Source organism: Nomascus leucogenys, chromosome 18 (genome assembly GCF_006542625.1).
Source record: "Nomascus leucogenys isolate Asia chromosome 18, Asia_NLE_v1, whole genome shotgun sequence".
Taxonomy (NCBI): Eukaryota; Metazoa; Chordata; class Mammalia; order Primates; family Hylobatidae; genus Nomascus; species Nomascus leucogenys.
Window position 1 is genome coordinate 11,742,547 of NC_044398.1, and position 24,042 is coordinate 11,766,588.

Sequence of the window (24,042 nt, forward strand, 5' to 3'; positions counted from 1 at the left end):
TAAAAAGAAATCCAATCTAATGAATAAGCAAAGAAATATATAAGATAGTAATTTTTGGCCGGGCGCGGTGGCTCACGCCTTTAAACCCAGCACTTTGGGAGTCTGAGGCGGGTGGATCACGAGGTCAGGAGATCGAGACCATCCTGGCTAACATGGTGAAGCCCCGTCTCTACTAAAAATACAAAAAAAATTAGCCGGGCGTGATGGTGGGCGCCTGTAATCCCAGCTACTCAGGAGGCTGAGGCAGGAGAATGGCATGAACCCAGGAGGCAGAGCTTGCAGTGAGCCGGGATGGCGCCACTGCACTCCAGCCTGGGCAAAAGAGTGAGACTCCATCTAAAAAAAAAAAAGCAATTTTTTGTTAGATTAGTAGATGTTAAGATTATAGACAAAATCCAAACTAGATTGGAGTATAGAGAAGTGGACCTTTCTGTATGGTCTTCATGATAGACTTATTTGGCACTGCCTTTCTGGAGGGAAGTTTAGCAGCGTATCTCACCATGGCCAATATAACCCAGCAGTCCCAATTTTAGGAATTTATTGCAAAAGAGAATTGGAGTTTTGGAAAGATGTTAATTGATCATTTCTCTTTACTTTAGATTCTTAACCAATGGAAGACATCAAAGCCCATGTGGGAATACATATTTCTGATCTATTATTAACTGTATTTAGACCTCTCTCCTACTGATAAGACTTAAGAATGTATGAAGGCTTCCTACTTCCCCTTCCTTACTGAATGCTAATCCTTTTTCAGTTATGTTCATTACAATTTTTTTTCCCAGTCTGCATCTTGTCTTTTCTTTTTTTTTTTTTTAATTATACTTTAAGTTTTAGGGTACATGTGCACAATGTGCAGGATTGTTACATATGTGTACATGTGCCATGTTGGTGTACTGCACCCATTAACTCATCATTTAACATTAGGTATATCTCCTAATGCTGTCCCTCCCCCCTCCCCCTACCCCACAACAGGCCTCAGTGTATGATGTTCCCCTTCCCGTGTCCATGTGTTCTCATTGTTCAGTTCCCACCTATGAGTGAGAACATGCTGTGTTTGTTTCTTTTTGTCCTTGCAGCTTGTCTTTTCAATGTAGTTAGATTGTCTCTGGTTCTCCAGAAGTGTTTTGTCTGTTTCACAAGGACCAATTTATTAGTCTTTTTCTTTATGATTTGTATTTTTTTGGTGTCACTTTTAAGAAATTTTGGCCTATCCAACTGTCAGAAATATATTCTTTTATTAAAAGTTTGTAATGTTTGCTATTGCCATTTAAATATTTAACCCACCTGGATTTTATTTTAATGTATTATGTTGGATGGTATTTTATTTTATTTTCCATTTGGATAACCAATTCTCCCTGCACCATTTTTGAAGAATTTATACTTCCTCTACTGATTTGAAATAATACCTCTGCCATATACCAGGCTCCCACATATATTGGGTCTGTTTCTGGACTTTCTGCATATTCCACTGGCCTACTTATTTATTCCATAACAATACCACAAGTTTTCATTATTGTAGAAGTTTTCTTACTGACTTTCACTTAAGAGTGAATGATACTGTACATTAAACTTTGAGAAATAAATCTTGCCAAATGATGTCCAGTGCAAATTAAAGATCCCTGGCTAATAGAGTAGAATCTTACCACCACCATCATCAGGATGTCTATATCTGCCAGTTGAGGTGAATGCCTGAAAAAATGTATCAAAATGTATAGTGACATGCAACATAAAAAACCACCATATTGACCTAAAAATTAAAAATACACAATGTTCACATATATACATATATGTACATATATATGACATAACAGGAAATTCAGAGATAGATTAACTTCAAAGATAATTGAGTCAAGATCTAAATAGTATCATCAAGAAATGAGGCTTAATCTTAGAACCCATTTTTCTTAGGGTTACAAGATAACTGGCGGTAGCAACTAAAGCCACTTATTCACTCTTTCTTATTTTTATTCAACAGAAAAAAAAGAAACTTCATCCTCTGTTATGAATTATTTAGAATAATTCAGGAGCAGGCCCATCATAGAACAATAATTATTATTGAGACATGCCATATACCAAATGGCATTATGGCAAGGGGGTGAAATTACCATGATTAGCTTAGAATAATCAGAATTCACTTTTGGGTTTGAGGTCTACCCTGACACCACTGTAGATGAAATGGATGTTGAAGAAATAGACCCATCTCGACATCAGCTTTATTTGTTCCCAAACTTGTTTAATCTTGCTGTATTTATTAATCTGATTATATAATTTATTTTGATGTTAAGAATAATAAGGACTTCCATTTTTGAAGACGGCAGTAAAAAGTTGTCACACACATATTACCCCTCCCAAAATCACCTAAAAGCAACAAGGAAATACCACCTTCATCTTTGTCAAAACCAAGAGAATGCTAATGGTCCAAACCACAAAATATAAAGATGATGGCCACTGTCATTGTAGATCAACCAGAAGGGCAGGAGAAAATGTAAGGAAGGATGCTCATAGTCACAGAGCTTAGAATGAGCTAATATCTATATCTATATCTATCTACCAATCTATCTGCTTAATCTCCCAGGAGGAGAAACCTTAAAGTACCATTCCAGGAACCCTTGTCTGCAATAGCAGGACCAGGGTGTGCAGGCTTGGAGCAGATCCTTTCTGTAGCACAGGAAATTGACTGTTTATATGATAATAAAGAGTCTATCCATTCTTTTCTTTCTTTTTCCTTACCAATTAAAAAAATAAATAAATGCTAGAATAATTGACACAAAGTTACTTCATACAGAAAATGCCTACTAGTTTGTAACTTGGCCAGGTCTCCACCTCCAGTGTATTTAGGACAAAAACTCCCTTCATCCAAAGATAAGGTGTAAACAAAGAATATGCATTCCAGGACACTGCAAGAAAAAAATAGAAGAGGAACAGGAAAGAGAAATAGCAAATCAAACACACCAGAAAGATATAACCATGAGCAGACAAAAAAATACAATCAACTATTTTATCATGAATTTTAAAACATATGAAGTAATTACAAAAAGCATACAACAGAGATATAAAAGCTCAAGGAAGAGATAAAGAAATAAAAGATTATAAAACAGTATCCAAAATAAGAAAATAGACTTGAAAAATTTTTAAGGTTGAAGAGAAAATTGTAACTCTAGAAAAAATGACTAAAATATACATAATTGGAATTCTTTTTAAAATATAGCAGAATGAACTGGGTGCGGTGGTTCATGCCTGTAATCCCAGCACTTTGAGAGGCCAAGGCGGGCAGATCACTTGAGATCAGGAGTTCGAGACCAGCCTTGCCAACATGGTGAAACCTCGTCTCTACTGAAAATACAAAAAATTAGTCGGGCATGGTGGTTGGCACCTGTAATTCCAGTTACTCTGTAGGCTGAAGCAGAAGAATTGCTTGAACTGGAGAGGCAGCAGTTGCAGTGAGCCAAGATCACACAACTGCACTCAGCCTGGCTGATGAAGCAAGGCCCTGTCTCAAAAAAAAAAAAAAAAAAAAAAAAAAAAAATATATATATATATATATATATATATATCAGAATATTTAACAATTTAGTTCCGGAACATTTTCAGAAATAAAAGAAACTTAATTTTATAAATGAAAAAAGACATTGAATTTCAGAGAAAAAAATACTAGTAAAATTGCTATACATAAACAGGGAAGAAAGAAGGGGAAGGGGGGAGAAGGAGGAGAAACAGAAAATAAAGAGGAAGAGGAGGAAGGAGACCAAAAATAGAGTTTGCTCCCCCCTCCTCGTTCTCTCTCTCTCTCTTTCTTTTTTGAATGTCATTTGGTCTTATGAAGTTTGAGGTAACTGAATATTTTCAGATGATGGGCATTATAGAATTTTCATTAAAGAAAAAGACCTGTTTTCAAAACTTAGGAAAGAAATGGTTCAATATCTAATCTGAATTAATGTGTGGATTTTTCTTTTATTTTACAGAAAACTGGGAACATTTTTGAATTTCAAAAACCTTGAAACTTGTTTAAAGGATGCCATTCTACTAGATTATTATGTATCTGGATTTTTGTGGGCTAGAGGAATGGATTTTTCTATTATTCAATATTCAAAATTTATGACTTTACTAGCTATGTTACTTCAAAATCTTAAAAGTAAGTACACTATTTTTCTTTGAAGTAAAACAAATTTAATTTGCCATATAAATTGAGGTTCTTAAGCAAAAGTTACAGATTTTATTGTAATTTCTTTAATGAAAAATACAGGTTTTTCCTGAGTATAACAAATATATAGTTCATATCTCCATTGAGTTATAAAACCTCAAGTAATACTTAACAAAGGCTACAGTTTTCTTAATAGTCAATTTGCCAAAGATATGTTAACTTCATTTTAAAGTTGTATCAGTGCCGTCAACCCTCTAAATATCTGAGGACTCTGTGATATTCTTGTGACCTTTTTGTAAATTTAAAACTACACTGAAATTAAAAGTTTATCAGTAACTATTAGCTATCTCTAGAATAGAATACTAGGCAGCTGTAACAAGGAGAAAATGAAGAAACTTTCTGTGTACTGTATGGGAAACAATATATAGTTATCAAGTAAAGCAAGGTGCAGAACTATATGCTTTTATTTATAAAAGAAGCAAAAATAAGAATCTATCCATATTTTTATTTCTGTATACACAAAGAAATGCTGGAAGATACAGAAAAAAAATGATAATCACAATTCCCTGGGGTGAATGGTAGTAAGAACTGGGCATGTGGGCAACAGATATTGGAGGAAGTCTTTTCACAAGATTTCTTCATATGTATTTTTGAAATACGAATACATCACTTATGCAAAAATTAAATTTTAAAAGAGAATATGTAACATGGACAGTCCTAAGCTTTGGCGACTTCTGAGCTGAGTATTCACACACTAGAAATAGAATAAAGGAAAGTAAAAATTTTCATGGACCTCACATCCCAAATTTGAGAAGATATTTCTTTTTTAAACTTTTCCCGTAACTTATAACTGACTCAATAACATTTCTTCTATGTGAAACTTTATATTGTTGATATTATTGCAAAAATGAATTTCTAAAACCTGAGCAGGATCCATCCAGCTCCTCATAAACCATGAGAGAGAAAGTACATATGTAGAACCTAACCAGAAAAAAAGCAAGGAATCTAGTTTTTCCTTCTGGCAGAAAAAATTTAAAAAAAAAAAAATCCCTCCACACTTTTAAACTGAACAAACTTATAGTCATCATTAGGAAAGAATGTAACTTTAACCAAATGTGCCAAGGAAAAAGGTAAGTATGTTTACACTTCAACTAGGTAGCAGTAGAGTCCTGAGCACATAGCTACCACTCTCATTCAGCAATGTCGTAATAGAAAAAGCCCAGAAGAGCACACTCTGGGCCTCTAGCAGGAGTGTGCTCTGTCCAGTGTGGGAACTCCATTTCATGCTAGCTCAGTCTCTGATCGATCCTTGTCTCAAACTTGAGCTGCATATCTACCAGGCATTCTGCAGTCAACCCATCTAGAATCAAATTGGATCAAGCTAAAAAATATGGGACACAGAATTTGTAGACTCATCTTAACAGTATATATTGTGAGGTCTAGTTTTTCTAGGACCTGACTGAGCATAAGCTGCAGAGCAAGTTTGTCCAACCCATGGGCCGCAAGCTGCATGTGGCCCAGGACGGCTTTGAATGTGGCTCAACACAAATTCGTAAACTTTCTTAAAACATTATGGGATTTTCCTTGCGATTTTTCTTTAAGCTCATCTGCTATTGTTAGTGCTAATGCATTTTATGTGTGGCCCAAGATGATGATTCTTCTTCCAATGTGGCCCACATTGGAACCCAAAAGATTGGACATTCCCACTGTAAAGTATTGGATAGACTGGATATTGGGCCTTTAGCCAGGTCTGTAGGCCGAGATGGACTTCCCTGTGTATGATGTGAATGTTAGCAAATAACTGTAGAATATATTTTTTAGTTCTTATGATGCTAAATTGGTTTTCCCCTCAATAGGAATAGCAAATTCAGGTAACATTTATGTAGATTAACTTATGCCAGTCACAGTGCTATTTGCATTAAAAATATTGTCTTATTTAATTCACATGCCACTTTATGAGAGAAATTGATAAGAGTCAGAGGGGTTCAGTGACTCCTTAAGGTCACACAGGGTCTACACTAGCAAGTGAGGGCCCATCCTCTTGAATACGACATCAAATGTGCCGGCTTTGGGCTAAATCTGGAAAGCACTGTACACATGTAATAGTACTAGGAGTTAGTTCCACATGAATTTTTTTTTTTTTTTTTTTTTTTTTTTAAGAGGGATTGTCATTCTGCCGCTTAGCCAGGCTGGAGTGCAGTGGTGTGATCTTTGCTCACGGCAACCTCCGCCTCCTTGGTTCAAGCAATTCTCCTGCCTTGGCCTCCCGAGTAGCTGGGACTATAGGCACGCGCTACCACACCCAGCTAATTTTTGTATTTTTAGTACAGACGGGCTTTCACCATGTTGGCCTGGCTGGTCTCGAACTCCTGAGCTCAGGTGATCTGCCAGCCTCAGCTTCCCAAAGTGCTAGGATTACAGGCCTTAGCCACTGGGCCCAGCCATGAATTCCTTATTTAATCCTCCCAACAGCACTACAATTTTGAAAATAGGTACCACAGTATTCTCATTTTACATAGAAAGGAAATGAGGCCAGGTTTAGTGGCTCATACCTGTAATCCCAGTGTGTCCGGAATTGGTGGGTTCTTGGTCTCACTGACTTCAAGAAACGAAGCTGCGGACCCTCAGGGGTGAGTGTTACAGCTCTTAAGGTGGTGCCGCGCACCCTCGAGGTGAGTGTTACCGCTCTTAAGGTGGCGCGTCTGGAGTTTGTTCCTTCTGATGTTCGGATGTGTTCGGAGTTTCTTCCTTCTGGTGGGTTCGTGGTCTCGCTGGCTCAGGAGTGAAGCTGCGGGCCTTCGCGGTGAGTGTTACAGTTCTTAAGGCGGCGCGTCTGGAGTTGTTCGTTCCTCCTGGTGGGCTCGTGGTCTCGCTGGCTTCAGGAGTGAAGCTGCAGACCTTCACAGTGAGTGTTACAGCTCATAAAAAGCAGTGTGGACCCAAAGAGTGAGCAGTAGCAAGATTTACTGCAAAGTGCAAAAGAACAAAGCTGCCACAGTGTGGAAGGGGACCCGAGGGGATTGCCACTGCTGACTCGGGCAGCCTGCTTTTATTCTCTTATCTGGCCCCACCCACGTCCTGCTGATTGGTAGAGCTGAGTGGTCTGTTCTGACAGGGCGCTAATTGGTGCGTTTACCATCCCTGAGCTAGACATAAAAGTTCTCCACGTCCCCATTAGATCAGTTAGATACAGAATATCCACACAAAGGTTCTTCAAGGCCCCACCAGAGCAGCTAGACACAGAGTGTTGATTGGTGCATTCACAGACCCTGAGCTAGACACAGGGTGCTGATTGGTGTATTCACAATCCCTGAGCTAGATATAAAGGTTCTCCACATCTCCACCAGACTCAGGAGCCCAGCTGGCTTCACCCAGTGGATCCTGCACTGAGGCTGCAGGTGGAGCTGCCTGCCAGTCCTGCACCGTGCACTCGCACTCCTCAGCCCTTGGGTGGTCGATGGGACTGGGCGCCGTGGAGCTGGGGGTGGTGCTCGTTGGGGAGGCTCCGGCTGCACAGGAGCCCATGGAGGGTGTGGGAGGCTCAGGCATGGCAGGCTGCAGGTCGCGAGCCCTGCCGCGCGGGAAGGCAGCTAAGGTCCGGTGAGAAATGGAACACAGTGCCGGTAGGTCAGCACTGCTGGGGAACCCAGTACACCCTCCACAGCCGCTGGCCTGGGTGCTAAGCCCCTCATTGCCCAGGGCTGGCAGGGCCGGCTGGCTGCTCCGAGTTGGGGGCCCGCCAAGCCCACGCCCACCCGGAACTCCAGCTGGCCCGCAAGCGTGGCGCGCAGCCCCGGTTCCCGCTCGCGCCTCTCCATCCACACCTGCCTGCAAGCTGAGGGAGCCGGCTCCCGCCTTGGCCAGCCCAGAAAGGAGCTCCCACAGTGCAGCGGTGGGCTGAAGGGCTCGTCAAGTGCCGCCAAAGTGGGAGCCCAGGCAGAGGAGGTGCCGAGAGCGAGTGAGGGCTGTGAGGACTGCCAGCATGCTGTCACCTCTCACTAGCACTTTAGGAGGCCAAGGCAAGAGGAGCATTTGAGGCCAGGAGTCCAAGACCAGCCTGGGCAGCATGGAGAAACCCCACATCTAAAAAAAAATCGAAAAATTAACCAGGTATGGTGGCCCACATCTGTGGTCTCAGCTACTTGGGATGCTGAAGTTGGAGAACCGCTTGAGCCCAGGAGGCTGAGGCTGCAGTCACCCGTGACTGCATCACTGCATTCCAGCCTGGGCAACACAGCAAGATGCTGTCTCCAGAAATAAATAAATAAAAAGAGACTCAGGTCACCTAACTACTAATAGTAAAGGTCAGTTATGAGGTATCATCCTACATTTATAAGTCTAGTATGTTCTTCCATTATTCTAAATTTTCAAGAATACGTTTTATTTCTAGAAGCTTTTACTATTTGAGTGGCTTAATCTTTTAGATTTTAATCACATCACTAAATGTGATTTTTAAAAGAGCAAGTATTTCAGTTAGATAAATGAAATTGTAACTTCCCTAATTTTTAAAGCAATTATCTACAGAAAGACATTAGATATAGAAAAACAGTTTTAAAGATTCAACTATTTTCAGAAGGAAATAGTCATATAAATGTATTTTTGTTTGATAAGTATAATTTCATCTAGAATTGTAATCAATTATCTAAGAATTTCTCTTTCCTCTGCATCTCTAATTAATATCATTTTATTAATAAAATGATTCAGATTTTCCATTCATTTATGAATTGCTTTTATCCAACAGATTTTTCGTTTCTGAAGCCACTTCCACTATTATCAAAAGAAGTTTATCATGGAGAGAGAAATGTACAATAATAATTGAATTCCACTCAGAATGATATAGGAAAACCTAGTTATCCAGAAATAATTCAGGGTATCTGACATATATAAAAGATGATCTGGAGGGAGGCAATGGGAAATGAACCAATCGTAATTCATTAAACCAGATTTTAATTGTTTTATATAGTTTTATGCTTCTTTCTAACTCCTATAAGTAGATAAGAAGGTATACTAAACAAATTACAAGTTAGTGTTTATAGTGTCTTCCTAACATTTTAAATTACTTTACTTTCACCTTATTAGTAATTTTGGTATTTAGGGTAGAGCACTTACACCCCAGTGGGAAAGAGTAGCTGTGTAATCCAGAAATACCCGGTCCAGCAATCAGCCTATGTTCTCGTAACTTTTTTTAATCTCCACCCACTCCCTTCCAAATCAACTCCTTTACAACAAGTGTAATGTTGACTGATGGTTTCAGAGAGAGACAGAGATTTGGTTGGTGGGGTCCACATTGAGCAGCACAATTCCCCCAGATCCCACATTCAGGCCCCCCACTGACATTCACCTCCCCTAAGCGGCCAGTCCAGCCTGGCTTTAGTATCTTGCTACTCTCCATCTCCAGCATCCTCGGTTTTATGTCCATACACCCATCGCTTTTCCGCAAACATAGGACACTCTGGCCAGTCCACTTACCTGACTCCATCTTCCAGGGGAAGCATGGATAGTGTGTGTGTGGGTTGTAAATAATATTTTATCTGTCACAAGTAGCACTGAGCATAACGGAACCAAACGAGAAAAGAAAATGGAAGTTTATATTTTTATTACAGACATTTTAAAAGTTAAGTCTAAGGTGTTCTTTTTCAACTGGATACAGTTGACAGTTTTCAACTGTTTTCTTTTTCAACTGGCCACAGAAGACAGTTTCGGGTGTTTATTTTCGTTGGTGTGTAGCTGTGAGAGAATAGACGAGAATCACTGAGCTGTTTACTTCTGGTAGTGGTGGCCAGGTTGTGTCACTCTTTGTGCATTTTCATCGGGCCCTCACCAGCACCACTGGGCAGATATTTGAGAAACAGCTTACATGAGTTATAAGTCTGTGGCTGTGGAAAAGAAAAAAAAAAAAAACGTTGTTTTACATAAAAATCCATATTTCTGACTTCCATTGAAAATCTTCGGACCCAGATTTACACATGGAGACAATTGGCTAAAGCCCAGTGTGGATTGACTCCGTTCATTTACATTTTCAGCTCTGAGTTCGGGTCTGCTGTCTAGTAACTGAACCTCCCATGTAAGTCTTCCATTCCTCACCAGCTGTCAAACATCTCTTTTTGCAGTTTTCATGTTTTTATTCTAAGATTGTAGAAAAAAGAAAAAACAAACCCTTTTCATTTTAAAGAAAGATTTTAAAGTACATTTTGAATTTTTTTTCTTTTTTTCATCCTAAAATGGAAACACAAACTCTGCAGACAATTGTGTAGCGTTATCGTAATTTACAAATATTGGGGCGGGGTCAGCTGCTATTCCTGAGACAGAGTTTCACTGTGTCACCCAGGCTGGAGTGCAGTGGCACCATCCCAGTTCACTGCAACCTCTGTCTCCCAGGCTCAAGCCATCCTCCCAACTCAGCCCCCAAAGTAGCTGGGACCACAGGCATGTGCCACCATGCCTGGCTAATTTTTGGATTTTTTTGTAGAGACAGGGTTTCGCCATGTTGCCTTGGCTGGTCTCTAACTCATGGGCTCAAGTGATCCACCCACCTTGGCCTCCCAAAGTGCTGGGATTACAGGCTTGAGCCACCGTGCCCAGCTAGCTGCTATTCTTTTGTGTAACATGTATTAATTTATTAGGAAGAAACAAGAGTTTTACCTTTATCCTCACAAATACTTAACAAAGTAAATTTTGGCACATTAAAAACATCTCGGATTATCTTATTCTGAAAACATCTATCAAAATAATACTTAAGATTTCTCTTGATTTTATTTCAGCACTACATATGTCCTTAGAGGAAAGCATTAAATGGCTTGGAGAAGTTATGGCTGAAATAGGACCAACACATTCGCAAAAAAGTGAGGACTGGAATATCTTTGATGTAAAACAAGCCAATGCTATCATTGATTACTTAAAAATCAGGTATGGATTATTTTCAGTAACATTTATTTTTCATTTCACATCTTCTGGAAAATGTCTGTTAAGTAAAAAGTAATTCAGTTTTTTGCAAATTCAGATATTTACAGAATTTATGCCATAATTAGCCCAACCAATAATTAGGTACTTAAATCTTCTTTAAATTAGGTGTTCAAATCTTTCACCTAATAACTAAAAGTCAGAACAGTGAACAGTTTGGCTAACTTTGCATTCCCAAAAAAAAGGTTTGCGTTTGATAAATATAATTTTATCTAGAATTAAAATAAATTAAGAATTTTATTTTTCTTTGCATCTTTAATTAATATTTATTAATAGGATGATTCACATTAGTCAGCTGCAATTACAGTAGACTCTATATTTTAGGTAGTTGATCTATCCAACTATCTAATTCTACATTTCGAAGAGCAACATTCATTGCTATTTAAATATTTATTTTGAATGCTTTATATTAGAAATTGAAGAGATTTATGAATATACTTCCTCAAATTTATTACATCCCCTGAAATATCTTGTAGTATTGACCAATTAAACTCATTAAGTCTTTCTTACTGCTTAGAAAATGATGGTGTGTGGAAGGAAAGTATTTTTATTACAGTGATTCTTCATTGTTGAACTAAGAAATTTGTCTTTTTATATGATCTGTCAAAGGTCTGCAGTAGAGTCATGCATCTCTCTAAAGGGACATTTTTAGAGTTTGCAAATATTCAAACAAGAGTAGGTTAAAATCTTTTGTCAAGCTGAAAGCTTCTGCATAATATTTTTGTTCCTCTTATACTATATACTCCAGTGCTTTTCAACTTTAAAATTTAAAATTCTAAAATAAGAGTGCTGATTGATATCCTAGATATGCTCATGATTTGCTTGGCAAGGATTCTAGCTGAAATCTAGAAAGCTTTTTAAATACTAGTGTGTTTAATATGATAAAGTTTATATATTGGTTTGTGGCATGAATTAATAATGTCATATGATATAATATGGTTTTTACGTAATAGCATTTAATATAATGTGGTTTCTTAATATTAAAACATAGCTCCTAATGGGTATCTCTCAATAAAAGCCAGAGTAGTTTTCATATCAATTAAAGTAAGGCAAGGTCCTTGCGTTGGGGGAGACGATGGTAGTCCAGAATTGGAAGAGAGCCTATTCCTCAAGGTCTTTCTACCCATCAGGGTTTGAGAATCGCTGGGCAAGAGGAATTCTACTTTGCACATTGTATTAGCGTCCTTATTTTCCTTCTCTATTTGAACAGTCCCAGTTTCACTTGCAGAACACATTTTTACAACTGAGCTGTAAGCCCAGGAGATTTCTAATGGGCACAGGGACTGATAGTTAACCAGGGCCACAAAACCCATGCAGGTGCCGTAATGATCCCTTCTGGAAGGGGAAGGATGGCAGCTCTTTTCCCCTTCATCTCATCTCTCTGGGCAAATGTTCATCTACATGTTTCTTGACATTGTCCTTCAGAAAACAAGTTAAGAGGGGATGTCCATGTTAGTCACCTTTAGATCCTAACCAGAGTAATTTCACATATTATAAATCCCTAATATTATTACTTCACTAAAAATAAAACAAAAAGTAGTATTTAAGAAATTAGTCAAAGTAAATCACAGCACTTGTTGATGCTGTTAAGTCTTCATATTGTTATTTCAAAGAAATTATGCAATTTAAATACCCCTATTACAGAACTATAAAATATCAGTTAGTAGAATATCTGGAATTGATTCTGCAGTTGTATAAAAGAAAATAGGCTTTTCTACAACACCTGCTCAGAACCCCTCAAAGGTCCACAAATGAAAGTTTAGGGGGACTGGGAGGAAGGGCAGCATCAAGAAGAATAGCTAATAGATGCTGGGCTTAATACCCAAATGATAGGTTTATCTCTGCAGCAAACCACCATGACACCAGTTTAAACCTACACATCCTGCACATGTACCCTCAAAGTTAAAAGTTGAAGGAAAAAAAACAGTTTAATGACAATGAAATCATATAATATTTTTCGTTTTGGTGACTACAAAGCAGTTTTATAAATATGAAGGTAACCCAGTTATCAAAAGTATAAGTGTTTGAATTTAACCCAATATTAAGTTTACCCAGCCACTAAAAGCCCTAGTCAATTTAGGGAGAGCAGTTTTTAGAATATGACCCATACCACATGAAACTTAAATGACAATAAAATGGAAATTTCATCTGATGCCCTTAACACACTCTGTCATGTGTCTGTGATTTGAAAAAAACTAATACCAAATTTCCTCCCCCACATGACTGTAAGTACTGGCAAACCTAGCTGTACATTTTTACAGTGTATTGTATCATGTATACAAATATAAATACTTCTGCAGCTTTTTAGTATAAAACATCATTTACATATATATGGCCCAAATACACGTCTGTCATTGTGGAGTCTACCTATTTTTGGGAATTAGGTGATAGTAATCTCAGGTGTACACTCAATATAAGAGGCATATACCCAAAATAAGAAAATCAACCCTGCCCCTCTGTAACCCACAGGGTATTGCACTTCCAGGCATCGAGCCAGACATCTTGAATTATTTTCACTTCATCTCTCTTCAATTTAGGACTAAAACTAAATGTTTGACAAAGTAATCTAGGAAGTTGAGACAGTCAGCAGCGGAAGAAAATGCATTATCGCAGCTGAAGTGTCACTTTGTTCCCATGCAGCACCACCTAATTGCTCCTGGTAAAGCTGGACAAGGCCCTAGTCCTGGCCTTGCCCCCAAGCCTGCAGCTTTGACCACCACATCCAAATCATGCATTTTATTTTCAGTGTTAAGAAGCGAATTTCCCTCTTGGCATGGGACAACCTAATTCCTATGTGCAACGAAAAGAATAAGGCTGAAAGATTATGAAATTTCAGGAAAGAAGATCTATGAACTAAGTTCTTTGTGTGACACAAGATGGAGAAAGGGAAATTTTATGCTGGTTCACTGAGAGGAAGCCAAGCTGTTTCCAAAATACTCTATAGTCTTTAATTTTTCTACTTAAAATCAGTTATTGTCAGTCTAATATTTTTGATCTTAAGGCTTTCTCTAGGTAACCAGTGTAAGTTAGGGAGAGTTTGAATTTATTTTGCGTCATTGAATTGTCAAACTACACTAATCTTGATGTATTTTTCTAGCCAACAAATCAAAGTAATGTCAAAAGCTAAGTTACATTTCTGAATGTTGATGAGTAATTTGAATGTACAAGAGGTTTTTTTCCCCCAAAATACCATGACAGACTCTGCACACCCATCACTTTTTAATAGATTGTGTTAGTAGTGAGATCAACTGCTAATATAACTCAGAGAGACTCAGCTGCCTTAGGATTTCTTCATTGATTTCAAATGAATTGAAACTTTGATCCATTACAACATCCAAGAGAAGCCATTATTATACATGCTCTGTAGCTACATTTTGCAAATGTTAATTTCTCAGTTATATTAAAATCAATTTCCTTAAATAGCAAAAGGCACCAGAGTGAAAGAGAAACCACTAAGACAATTTTTTGTTCTTGGGCATTTTGCTGTATTATGAGTCTATTAATTTTCTCAACCAGCAGGAAGAGAACTAGAAAAATTCAAATATTATCACAAACAGGATATTAGAAGTCAGCCCTTCAGTAAATTTTTAACTCTTAATAATGCATTGCTCCTTAAACTTACTAGAATACTTGTTTTAAGGACCTCCTATCCTTTGGTTCTTTATAGTTTTGGTATGCTGACCACCTAGTCTTTAGGGTAAGAACTGAAGAAATGATCTTTCTTAAATTAATTTTTCCCTTTCATGTGTGACCAAATATTCTGCAGAAAACTCAGACATTTTCTCAATGGATTTTAGTTCATGCACCATTTTTCAGGTATTATTATAGATTAATTTAATCTTGAAACAGTTTGAGAATGTGAGAAGTAATTGATATAGAGATAGATTATATAATTCAGTGCCATTTGTACCAGAGGAAATTGACTCCTGTTTGCCGCAAAACAGCAAATAATGTAAAGTTTCATGTTATTTAGGAATGGTGAATTATTTGCTTTTAAGCTAGGAAAAGTCAAGATGCCATCTAATTTCTCCCTTATTCCTAACTTACCCACTCATTGCAGATGGATTTACTGATATTATTCTAGGTACTGTGTTATATTGTCATTTCCTTAAAGAATAAAACTCTTAATTTCTTAGCATTTCTGGACAATTTCTTTTGCAATAAAGGAGGATGCTAAGTCTATTTTAGTGTTTGATAGCATTAGCTTGGTCAATATGAAGTTTCTTTAATAAATGTCTTTACATATTGTGTTTTTTTTCCTGAAATCAACTTATCAGAGTGCACATTTATTTTATATTTCAGCTTATTTCAACACTACAAGCTATATGAGTTTATGTTCTACTCTGCCAGGGAAGAAATTGTGATAGGAACTGAGGTAAGTAATTTTTCTAGATGGAACCAATTAAGCAGAATCACTTAATGCATGCTGATCAGCATCTGGATCTTTAACTGCTTAAAGCAACTTCTTGTCAAGATTATTCAAGTGTTAATATAATCAACTCGTAGTTTGCAAAAAGAATAATTATATAAAGTGATCTTTGGATCAGGAAAATAAGCTATCTTTTGGCATTAAAAGCATTGTTAATCATTTATACTTTGTGTATTTATGGATTATTTGACAAAGTTCAATTGGATAAGGTACATATGTCTTCATACAAATAAAATCAGAAAAAACCAACTAGTAATTTGCAAAGAAATAATAATTATATAAAGTAAATGTAATGATAACTTAACTCAGTGAAATCCCTTCTAATTTCACATTTTTTTTCATTCTACTCATTGTTTAAGATCTAATTTAAATCCCACTTCCTCAGTGGATCAAACCTACCTTAATTGCATCATAATCTCAAACAAAAGTTTTAGACAAACTCTCTAATCAATCCTATTATTGTGTGCCAACTGATCTCTTATTGCTGAATTTGGGCTACTGTTGCACCAATAAGCATATCAGTATTCACTGTGTTATATGGTTTCCTAATTGTTTCCTGTGGGTTGATATAGTCAGTACAACTCAACAGTAATTTTCTTGAAGACAAGGATATCTGCTGCTTTTCTACTACAGCATATAGTATAATGTAGGATACAGTAACCCCTCAATTAATACTACATAAACAATTCAGTGCATAGGACAGCAGTTCTACAATGTAAGGTCTATCTGGAGACACTTTCAAACAGACTTGCTTATAATCACATATTTGTAATTCCTAGAAATGAATTCTGAGTAGGAAAACATGTTTTTACTTTATTTTGTTTTATTTTATTTTTTATTATACTTTAATATCCGGGATATATGTGCAGAACGTGCAGGTTTGTTACATAGGTATACACATGCCATGGTGGTTTGCTGCACCCATCAACCCATCACCTACATTAGGTATTTCTCCTAATACTATCCCTCCCCTTGCCCCCCACTCCCCGACAGGCCCCAGTGTGTGATGTTCCCCTCCCTGTGTCCATGTGTTCTCATTGTTCACCTCCCACTTATGAGTGAGAACATGCGGTGTTCAGTTTTCTGTTCCTGTGTTAGTTTGCTGAGAATGATGGTTTCCAGCTTCATCCATATCCCTGCAAAGGACATGAACTCATCCCTTTTTACGCCTGCATAATATTCTATGGTGTATATGTGCCACATTTTCTTTATCCAGTCTGTCATTGATGGGCATTTGGGTTGGTTTCAAGTCTTTGCTATTGTGAATACTGCTGCAATAAACATATGTGTGCATGTGTCTTTATAGTAGAGTGATTTATAATCCTTTGGGTATATACCCAGAAATGGGATTGCTGGGTCAAATAGTATTTCTGGTTCTAGATCCTTGAGGAATCGCTACACTGTCTTCCACAATGGTTGAACTAATTTACACTCCCACCAACAATGTAAAAGCGTTCCTATTTCTCCACATCCTCTCCAGCATCTGTTGTTTCCTGACTTTTTAATGATCACCATTTTAACTAGTGTGAGATTGTATCTCATTGTGGTTTTGATTTGCATTCCTCTAATGACCAGTGATGATGAGCTTCTTTTCATATGTTTGTTGGCCACATAAATGTCTTCTTTTGAGAAGTGTCTGTTCATATCCTTCGCCCACTTTTTGATGGGGTTGCTTGTTCTTTTCTTGTAAATTTGTTTAAGTTCCTTGTAGATTCCAGGAAATCATTTTAAGAAGACTAAAGATGCCATTAAAAAATAGTGCTTCCGTAGGTCCACAATTACTTTAAGGGGCTTTGTTGCCTCCTAGAAGTACCAGGGACAGAAGTGGCCATAATCAGAAATAAACAGTGAGTAACAGGATATTCACATTATCTTTGTAATTTTCCTGATATTAAGAACCACATGGAACATGCCAGCTATTCTGACTTCCTGGGTATTGTTATTCTGGAATTTATAAATTACTTGCTTCATAAACACCTCAGTCACCGTTACTCACTCTTCATTTGGGTATTTGTTCTAATGCTAGGCTTTAGTTCACTAAAGTGAATTGCCAGAAAACAAGGAAACTTTTTGCTTCTGACTTTCATAAAAATTACTTCTTTGCAGTCTCCTCATACTGTAGCTTAAATTAGGTGTCACTTGACAAAGTTTCACTGAAAAATGTTTCCATTTCAGAATTACATCATATCGTGTGACAGCCCTTGCAAAAATTATCAGTTTGGAATATAATCCTATCTCATCTATTCAAGCAAAACTTTGGGAAAATGATAGTGGCTTCAATAACAGCATAAGTAGATATTTAGAGTGCTCAAGAAAAAATTTCAGAAAGAACTCCCTTTTCCTTTGTTAATTACACAATCATGCCTTTCTTCTATATTGTAAGGATATATTTAGGTGACATTTATGCTATGGAAAGATAAAGTGGAGAAAGTAGACAGGCTTGGCTGCTTTATTTTCCATTGTCATTTGTATTTTCCCCAAGCTGACCAGAGCAATAAAAAAAATCTTTAAGAGAATGATATTGGGTCTTCAAGAATTAGGCCACTCATGGCATTTTAAAGGATTAGTGAAAGTATTTTATGACATTTTAGAAGTGTTTGCTAACCCTTGGTACAAATACCTGTTTTTTAATTAACAACCTTTCATGGAGGAGGTAGGGGCCTGCCCCAGTAATGTGATTATTCATGCTGATCTCAGGGCTCTGGGACCAAATAATGGCCACAAGACAAACACATGAATATTTGAAATTTAACTCTTAGGCAAACATTCAAGTTAGATAACACTGATGAAATTTAGTTTCTTTAATTGTGGATAGATGAGAAAAAAAACATAAATCCCCTCTAATCACAGAAGTGTCCATTTCATAAGTGAGAAAAGAATGATGAAATAGAATATCACCATTTGTCAACCTTTAATAAAATAATAGATCTAGGCAATGATGATGAGTGGCTCCTGACATCACAAAAAGAAAACCGGACATCACTGCTTTTTAATAAAATTATACAAAACCCCATATAAATTGCTCTTGCAATTTGAACTGGCTAGTCTTTTGGTCAGTCTTCTAACACTAACTTCTCATTTACTGGAAATATGGAAGATAAAGGAATATTTTAAGGATATCACAAAAAGGCAATTAGCAAACCAGGGTATAGGAGATTCTATAGGACAGAAGACATGGAATATTCAAGAAATAAATTACAAAGAAATAAAAAAAACAGTGAACCTATAGATTAAAAAATGACTGAATCGAATTCAGTGTACGTATCTTATTTGGATCCTACTTCAGACAGACAGATAGACAAACCAAACCACAAACACAAAACAGTTCTGAGATAATTGGGGCATGTGAAAATTGGCCACATAGTTGATGATGACTGTTACTAATTCCTGGAACTTGTTAGTGTATTACTTTACATGGTAAAAGGGACTTCGCAGATTTGATTAAGTTAATGAATTTGAGATGGAGCGATTATTCTAGATTACTGAAGTGGGATCAATGTAATCTCCATGTAAGAGAAAGAGGAAGGCAGGAGGATCAGAGTCAGAAAAAGGGAGATGTGAAGATGTCACACTGTTGGCCTGGAAGATGGAGGAAGAGGCCACAACTTTTATCAACTGTCTTGTTATCTAGTATGGCAATACCTTCCCATAGTTCTTTTCAATACTTAATTATTATTGTTCATTTTTCTTAAATATGAAATTTAGAAATAAACCTGTGCATACGTGGATTTTTAGTATGTGGCATATACAAATATTTAGTAAATTGGCATCTAAAATTACTTGGGATAATTGGCTATGTGTTTGTTAAAAAGAAATTAGATTTTTGCCTTATACCAAACTTAAAAATGAATCCAATTTATTAACAGATTCATTTCCCATAATGGAAGACATATTCCATAATGGCAAACTATAATTTGGTCAACACTTCCACTGAGAACAACTAGAAAAATTGGACAAGATTTTTTTAAGACTTAAATGTTTGAAAGCTCAGCTAGCAAAGCTTAAAAAAGATTATAAGCCTGACATTCAGAAATGCTTTCTACCTATAGGCATCTACAAGTTTGGAAAAGGTGGCTAAGAGACTTAAAAGCTGAGAAGTGAAGCTTTGGTAGACATGTGGAGCTAGGAGAACAACAATTGGAGGGGGAAGAGAATATAGCAAATTTTACAAGTAGCATGTTGGGTCTGCACAAGACCACATTTTAGGAGATCAGCCCTAGCTACCATGGACTGAACTTCAATTCCAAATGTTCTCCATTTCTGGTGGATTTAGGTTAGCTGTATATAGTGTTGTTAACTTTCTCTGTAAAATAAAATCATGCTACACTCCAGATTGTATCAACAGTTTTTCATAACCAATGTTTGTCACATAATAAAAATCACACAGAAAACAAAAATAGACCACAAGTGCTCCAGATGATGGAGTAATTAGTCATGTACTTGAAAATAATTATCCTTAAGAAATAAAAAAATATAAAATATATAAATTTTAGCAGATAAAAAATGATTACAATATAAAATGGATGTTCTGTAATAGAAAAATGCAATAAAAATTAAAAACCAAATGGATGTGTTTAACAAGTTTTAGATCTTTGACAAACCTGACAAAAACAAGAAATGGGGAAAGGATTCCCCATTTAATAAATGGTGCTGGGAAAACTGGCTAGCCATATGTAGAAAGCTGAAACTGGATCCCTTCCTTACACCTTATACAAAAATTAATTCGAGATGGATTAAAGACTTAAATATTAGACCTAAAACCATTAAAGCCCTATAAGAAAACCTAGGCAATACCATTCAGGACATAGGTGTGGGCAAGGACTTCATGTCTAAAACACCAAAAGCAATAGCAACAAAAGCCAGAATTGACAAATGGGATCTAATTAAACTAAAAAACTTCTGCACAGCAAAAGAAACTACCATCAGAGTGAACAGGCAACCTACAGAATGGGAGAAAATTTTTGCACCCTACTCATCTGACAAAGGGCTAATATCCAGAATCTACAATGAACTCAAACAAATTTACAAGAAAAAAACAAGCAACCCCATCAAAAAGTGGGCAAAGGACATGGACAGACACTTCTCAAAAGAAGACAATTATGCAGCCAAAAAACACATGAAAAAATGCTCATCATCACTGGCCATCAGAGAAATGCAAATCAAAACCATAATGAGATACCATCTCACACCAGTTAGAATGGCCATCATTAAAAAGTCAGGAAACAACAGGTGCTGGAGAGGATGTGGAGAAATAGGAAGACTTTTACACTGTTGGTGGGACTGTAAACTAGTTCAACCATTGTGGAAGTCAGTGTGGCGATTCCTCAGGGATCTAGAACTAGAAATACCATTTGACTCAGCTATCCCATTACTGGGTATATACCCAAAGGACTATAAATCATGCTGCTATAAAGACACATGCACACATATGTTTATTGCAGCACTATTCACAATAGCAAAGAGTTGGAACCAACCCAAATGTCCAACAACAATAGACTGGATTAAGAAAATGTGGCACATATACACCATGGAGTACTATGCAGCCATAAAAAATGATGAGTTCATGTCCTTTGTAGGGACATGGATGAAACTGGAAAACATCATTCTCAGTAAACTATCGCAAGGACAAAAAACCAAACACTGCATGTTCTCACTCATAGGTGGGAATTGAACAATGAGAACTCATGGACACAGGAAGGGGAACATCACACTCCGGGGACTGTTGTGGGGTGGGGGGAGGGGGGAGGGACAGCATTAGGAGATATACCTAATGCTAAATGACGAGTTAATGGGTGCAGCAAAACAACATGGCACATGGATACATATGTAACAAACCTGCACATTGTGCACATGTACCCTAAAACCTAAAGTATAATAATAAAAAAAAAACCCAAAAACAAAAAACAAACAAAACAAACAAGTTAGTCCATAGCTGAAGAGAAAAATTGGTAAAGTGGAAGATAAATCAAAAGAAAAAATCTAAAATAAAGCATGGGGATGCAAAAGCATGATAAACACAGAAACTGGGTGAGAGAGTATGGATATAGTAAAAGGCATAATGAGAGTACAAAAGTAAATTCTAGAATGAGAAGATAGAAGTCACATGTGAAGAGTTAATTTTCCGGAACTAACCAACACCATTAAGACATAGATTTAGGATTTACTTGAACCCCAAATACATGTAAATCTACACCAAAGCATATTACTTGAACCCCAAATACATGTAAATCCATACCTAAGCATATTATAATAAAATTTCTAAAAATGAAAGATGAAGACAATCTTAAAACCAGCCATAGAAAACAAAAAAGACATGTGTCCTTCAAAGAAGTAACAATAAGACTGACAACCAACTTCTCAACAGTAATAATGAGAGCCAGAGGACCATGAAGTAATTTCAAATTGTCCTAAGAAAATAACTGTCAATCTAGAACTTCATTCCGAGAAAAAACACTTTCTGTGATAAAATAAGAAAAAGGCAAAGAAGGCAACAGAAACATGGGCAAAGAATGTGAACAGACAATATGAGGATTTTAATAGAGGGATTTTTAGATTAAAAAAATAAGAACATTCATTACGAAGAGAAACACACTAAAGCAAGTACTAACGGGTGCTCTCTGGGCATAAAGAAAATGATTCCAAACAGAAAGTGAGAGAAATAGAAAGGAAGGAAGAGCAAGTGAAACGGGACAGATTAGGATGGATGGATAGATAGATCGATCGATCAATCTAAATAAATATCAAATGTGTTACACAAAATGTTTTGTGAGGTTTAAAATACACAATGACAATAGCATATAAGTTGACAGCAAGGTAAGTGGGTTAGTTTTCTAAGCCCCTCCCCTTGTTTGAGGAAAGTGAAAGTACTCACTTATAAATATTTAATAAGTCAAGGATGCATATTATATCCTTGGGGGAAGCATTGAATAAATGATAATGCTAAGCTAAGAGCGGAGGAAGATGGAACAATAAAATCAATTGAAGTACTAAATTTAAAATGCAAAACTATAGTAATAAATATAAGAAAAATATGAAGGAAAATATTTTTAATGTGGAATTGGCCATATACATTTTTTTAAGATGTGATGAAAAATACTGTGAATAAAATTTTTTAAGTCACTGGGAGAAAACATTTGCAAATTAACATATGAAGGTCAAATTTTTTTTATCATTTTAGACATAGGGTCTCATTCTGTTGCTCAGGCCAGAATGCAGTCTTGTGATTATAGCTCACTGCAGCTTTGAACTCCTGGGCTCAAGTGGTCCTTCCACCTCCACCTCCCATGTAGCTGGGACTAACGACACACACCCTCATACCTGGCTAATTTTTTATTTTTTTATTTTTTGGTTGAGATGGGGATCTCACTTTGTTGCCCAGGCTGATCTTGAATTCCTGGCCTCAAGTGATCCTTCAGCTTCAGCCCCCTAAAGTGCTGGGATTACAGGTGTGAGCCACCAATTCCAGCCCCAAAATATTTTATACACAAATAGTTTCTTTGATAAAATAAGAAAAGGCAAACAAAGCAACGGAAACATGGGCAAAGAATATGAACAGATAACATACTTTACCAATAAACAGATATAAAGATATCCAACCTTAATAGTTATCAAGGACCTGCAAAAAATATGTATTTCTTAAATATAAGATTAGCTAATAGTAAAAAGATGGATTAATACCTTGTTAATGAGGATGCAAGAAAACATAGCTGTATTTAGTTAGGGCAAGGTTAAATTTGTAAAGCCACCATGGAGAGCAGATTGGCAAAATCTATAACGTTTTTGTGAATGTGAATATCTTTCTTCCCTAAATATCTTCTCTGTAGACATATGTACTCATATTATATAAAGCTATTCATACCTGAATATTCATCAAAGCATGGTTTATTACAGCTAAAAATTGCAGAAGGTAAATCAGAAGGGAAATACTTTATTTAAATGAAGTACTCAATAAATACTTCTTGTGTACATTCATTTAAATAAAATGAAGTATAGTCACACTATAAAAAACTATCAAGTCTTTAGAATGAATGTAGTAGATTCCTATGTATGGTTATGTTAATATTTCTAAAATATATTCTTAATTTAAAAAGTGTAGAAGTAGAACAATATGAATAGTGTTCCCATTTATTTTTAAAAGCAAATAAACATGAAAATATGTAGACATGTATATGCATGTAAGTGATTGTATAAAAACCAAAAGAATTTATACTAACAATTAATATGGCTTACTTTTGGGTAATTGGGTGGAAATAGGAATGGAATAGGATGTGAAAAGGGACATTTTATTCTGTATATTTCAGATTTAATGTTAGTCTTTTACAATGTGAATGTCTTCACATATTTTTATACAATAATAAAATTGTTCCCTAGTTCATTCCCGAGAAGTATAATACTAAGGCACATTTTGTAAATTAAGTGCAGCATATAAACAAGCTTATATACTAACATATTGATAGACAGAGTGACTTCATCTGGGTTTTTACAAGATGAAAGGCTGCATAGGAAAAAATAC

General features: G+C 36.5%; 1 protein-coding gene across 4 annotated transcripts in view; it reads left to right on the plus strand.

Moving 5' to 3' along the window:
• CABCOCO1 (ciliary associated calcium binding coiled-coil 1) overlaps positions 1-24,042 on the plus strand; it is a 103,567-nt gene that overhangs the window by 13,418 nt on the left and 66,107 nt on the right. For all 4 annotated transcript variants that reach the window (XM_012497005.2, XM_030798157.1, XM_030798159.1 and 1 more), the window contains 3 exons: positions 3,963-4,132; positions 10,903-11,047; positions 15,404-15,476. In XM_012497005.2, coding sequence (XP_012352459.2) covers positions 3,963-4,132; positions 10,903-11,047; positions 15,404-15,476 — 388 coding nt within the window. The remainder of the gene's footprint in view (positions 1-3,962; positions 4,133-10,902; positions 11,048-15,403; positions 15,477-24,042) is intronic.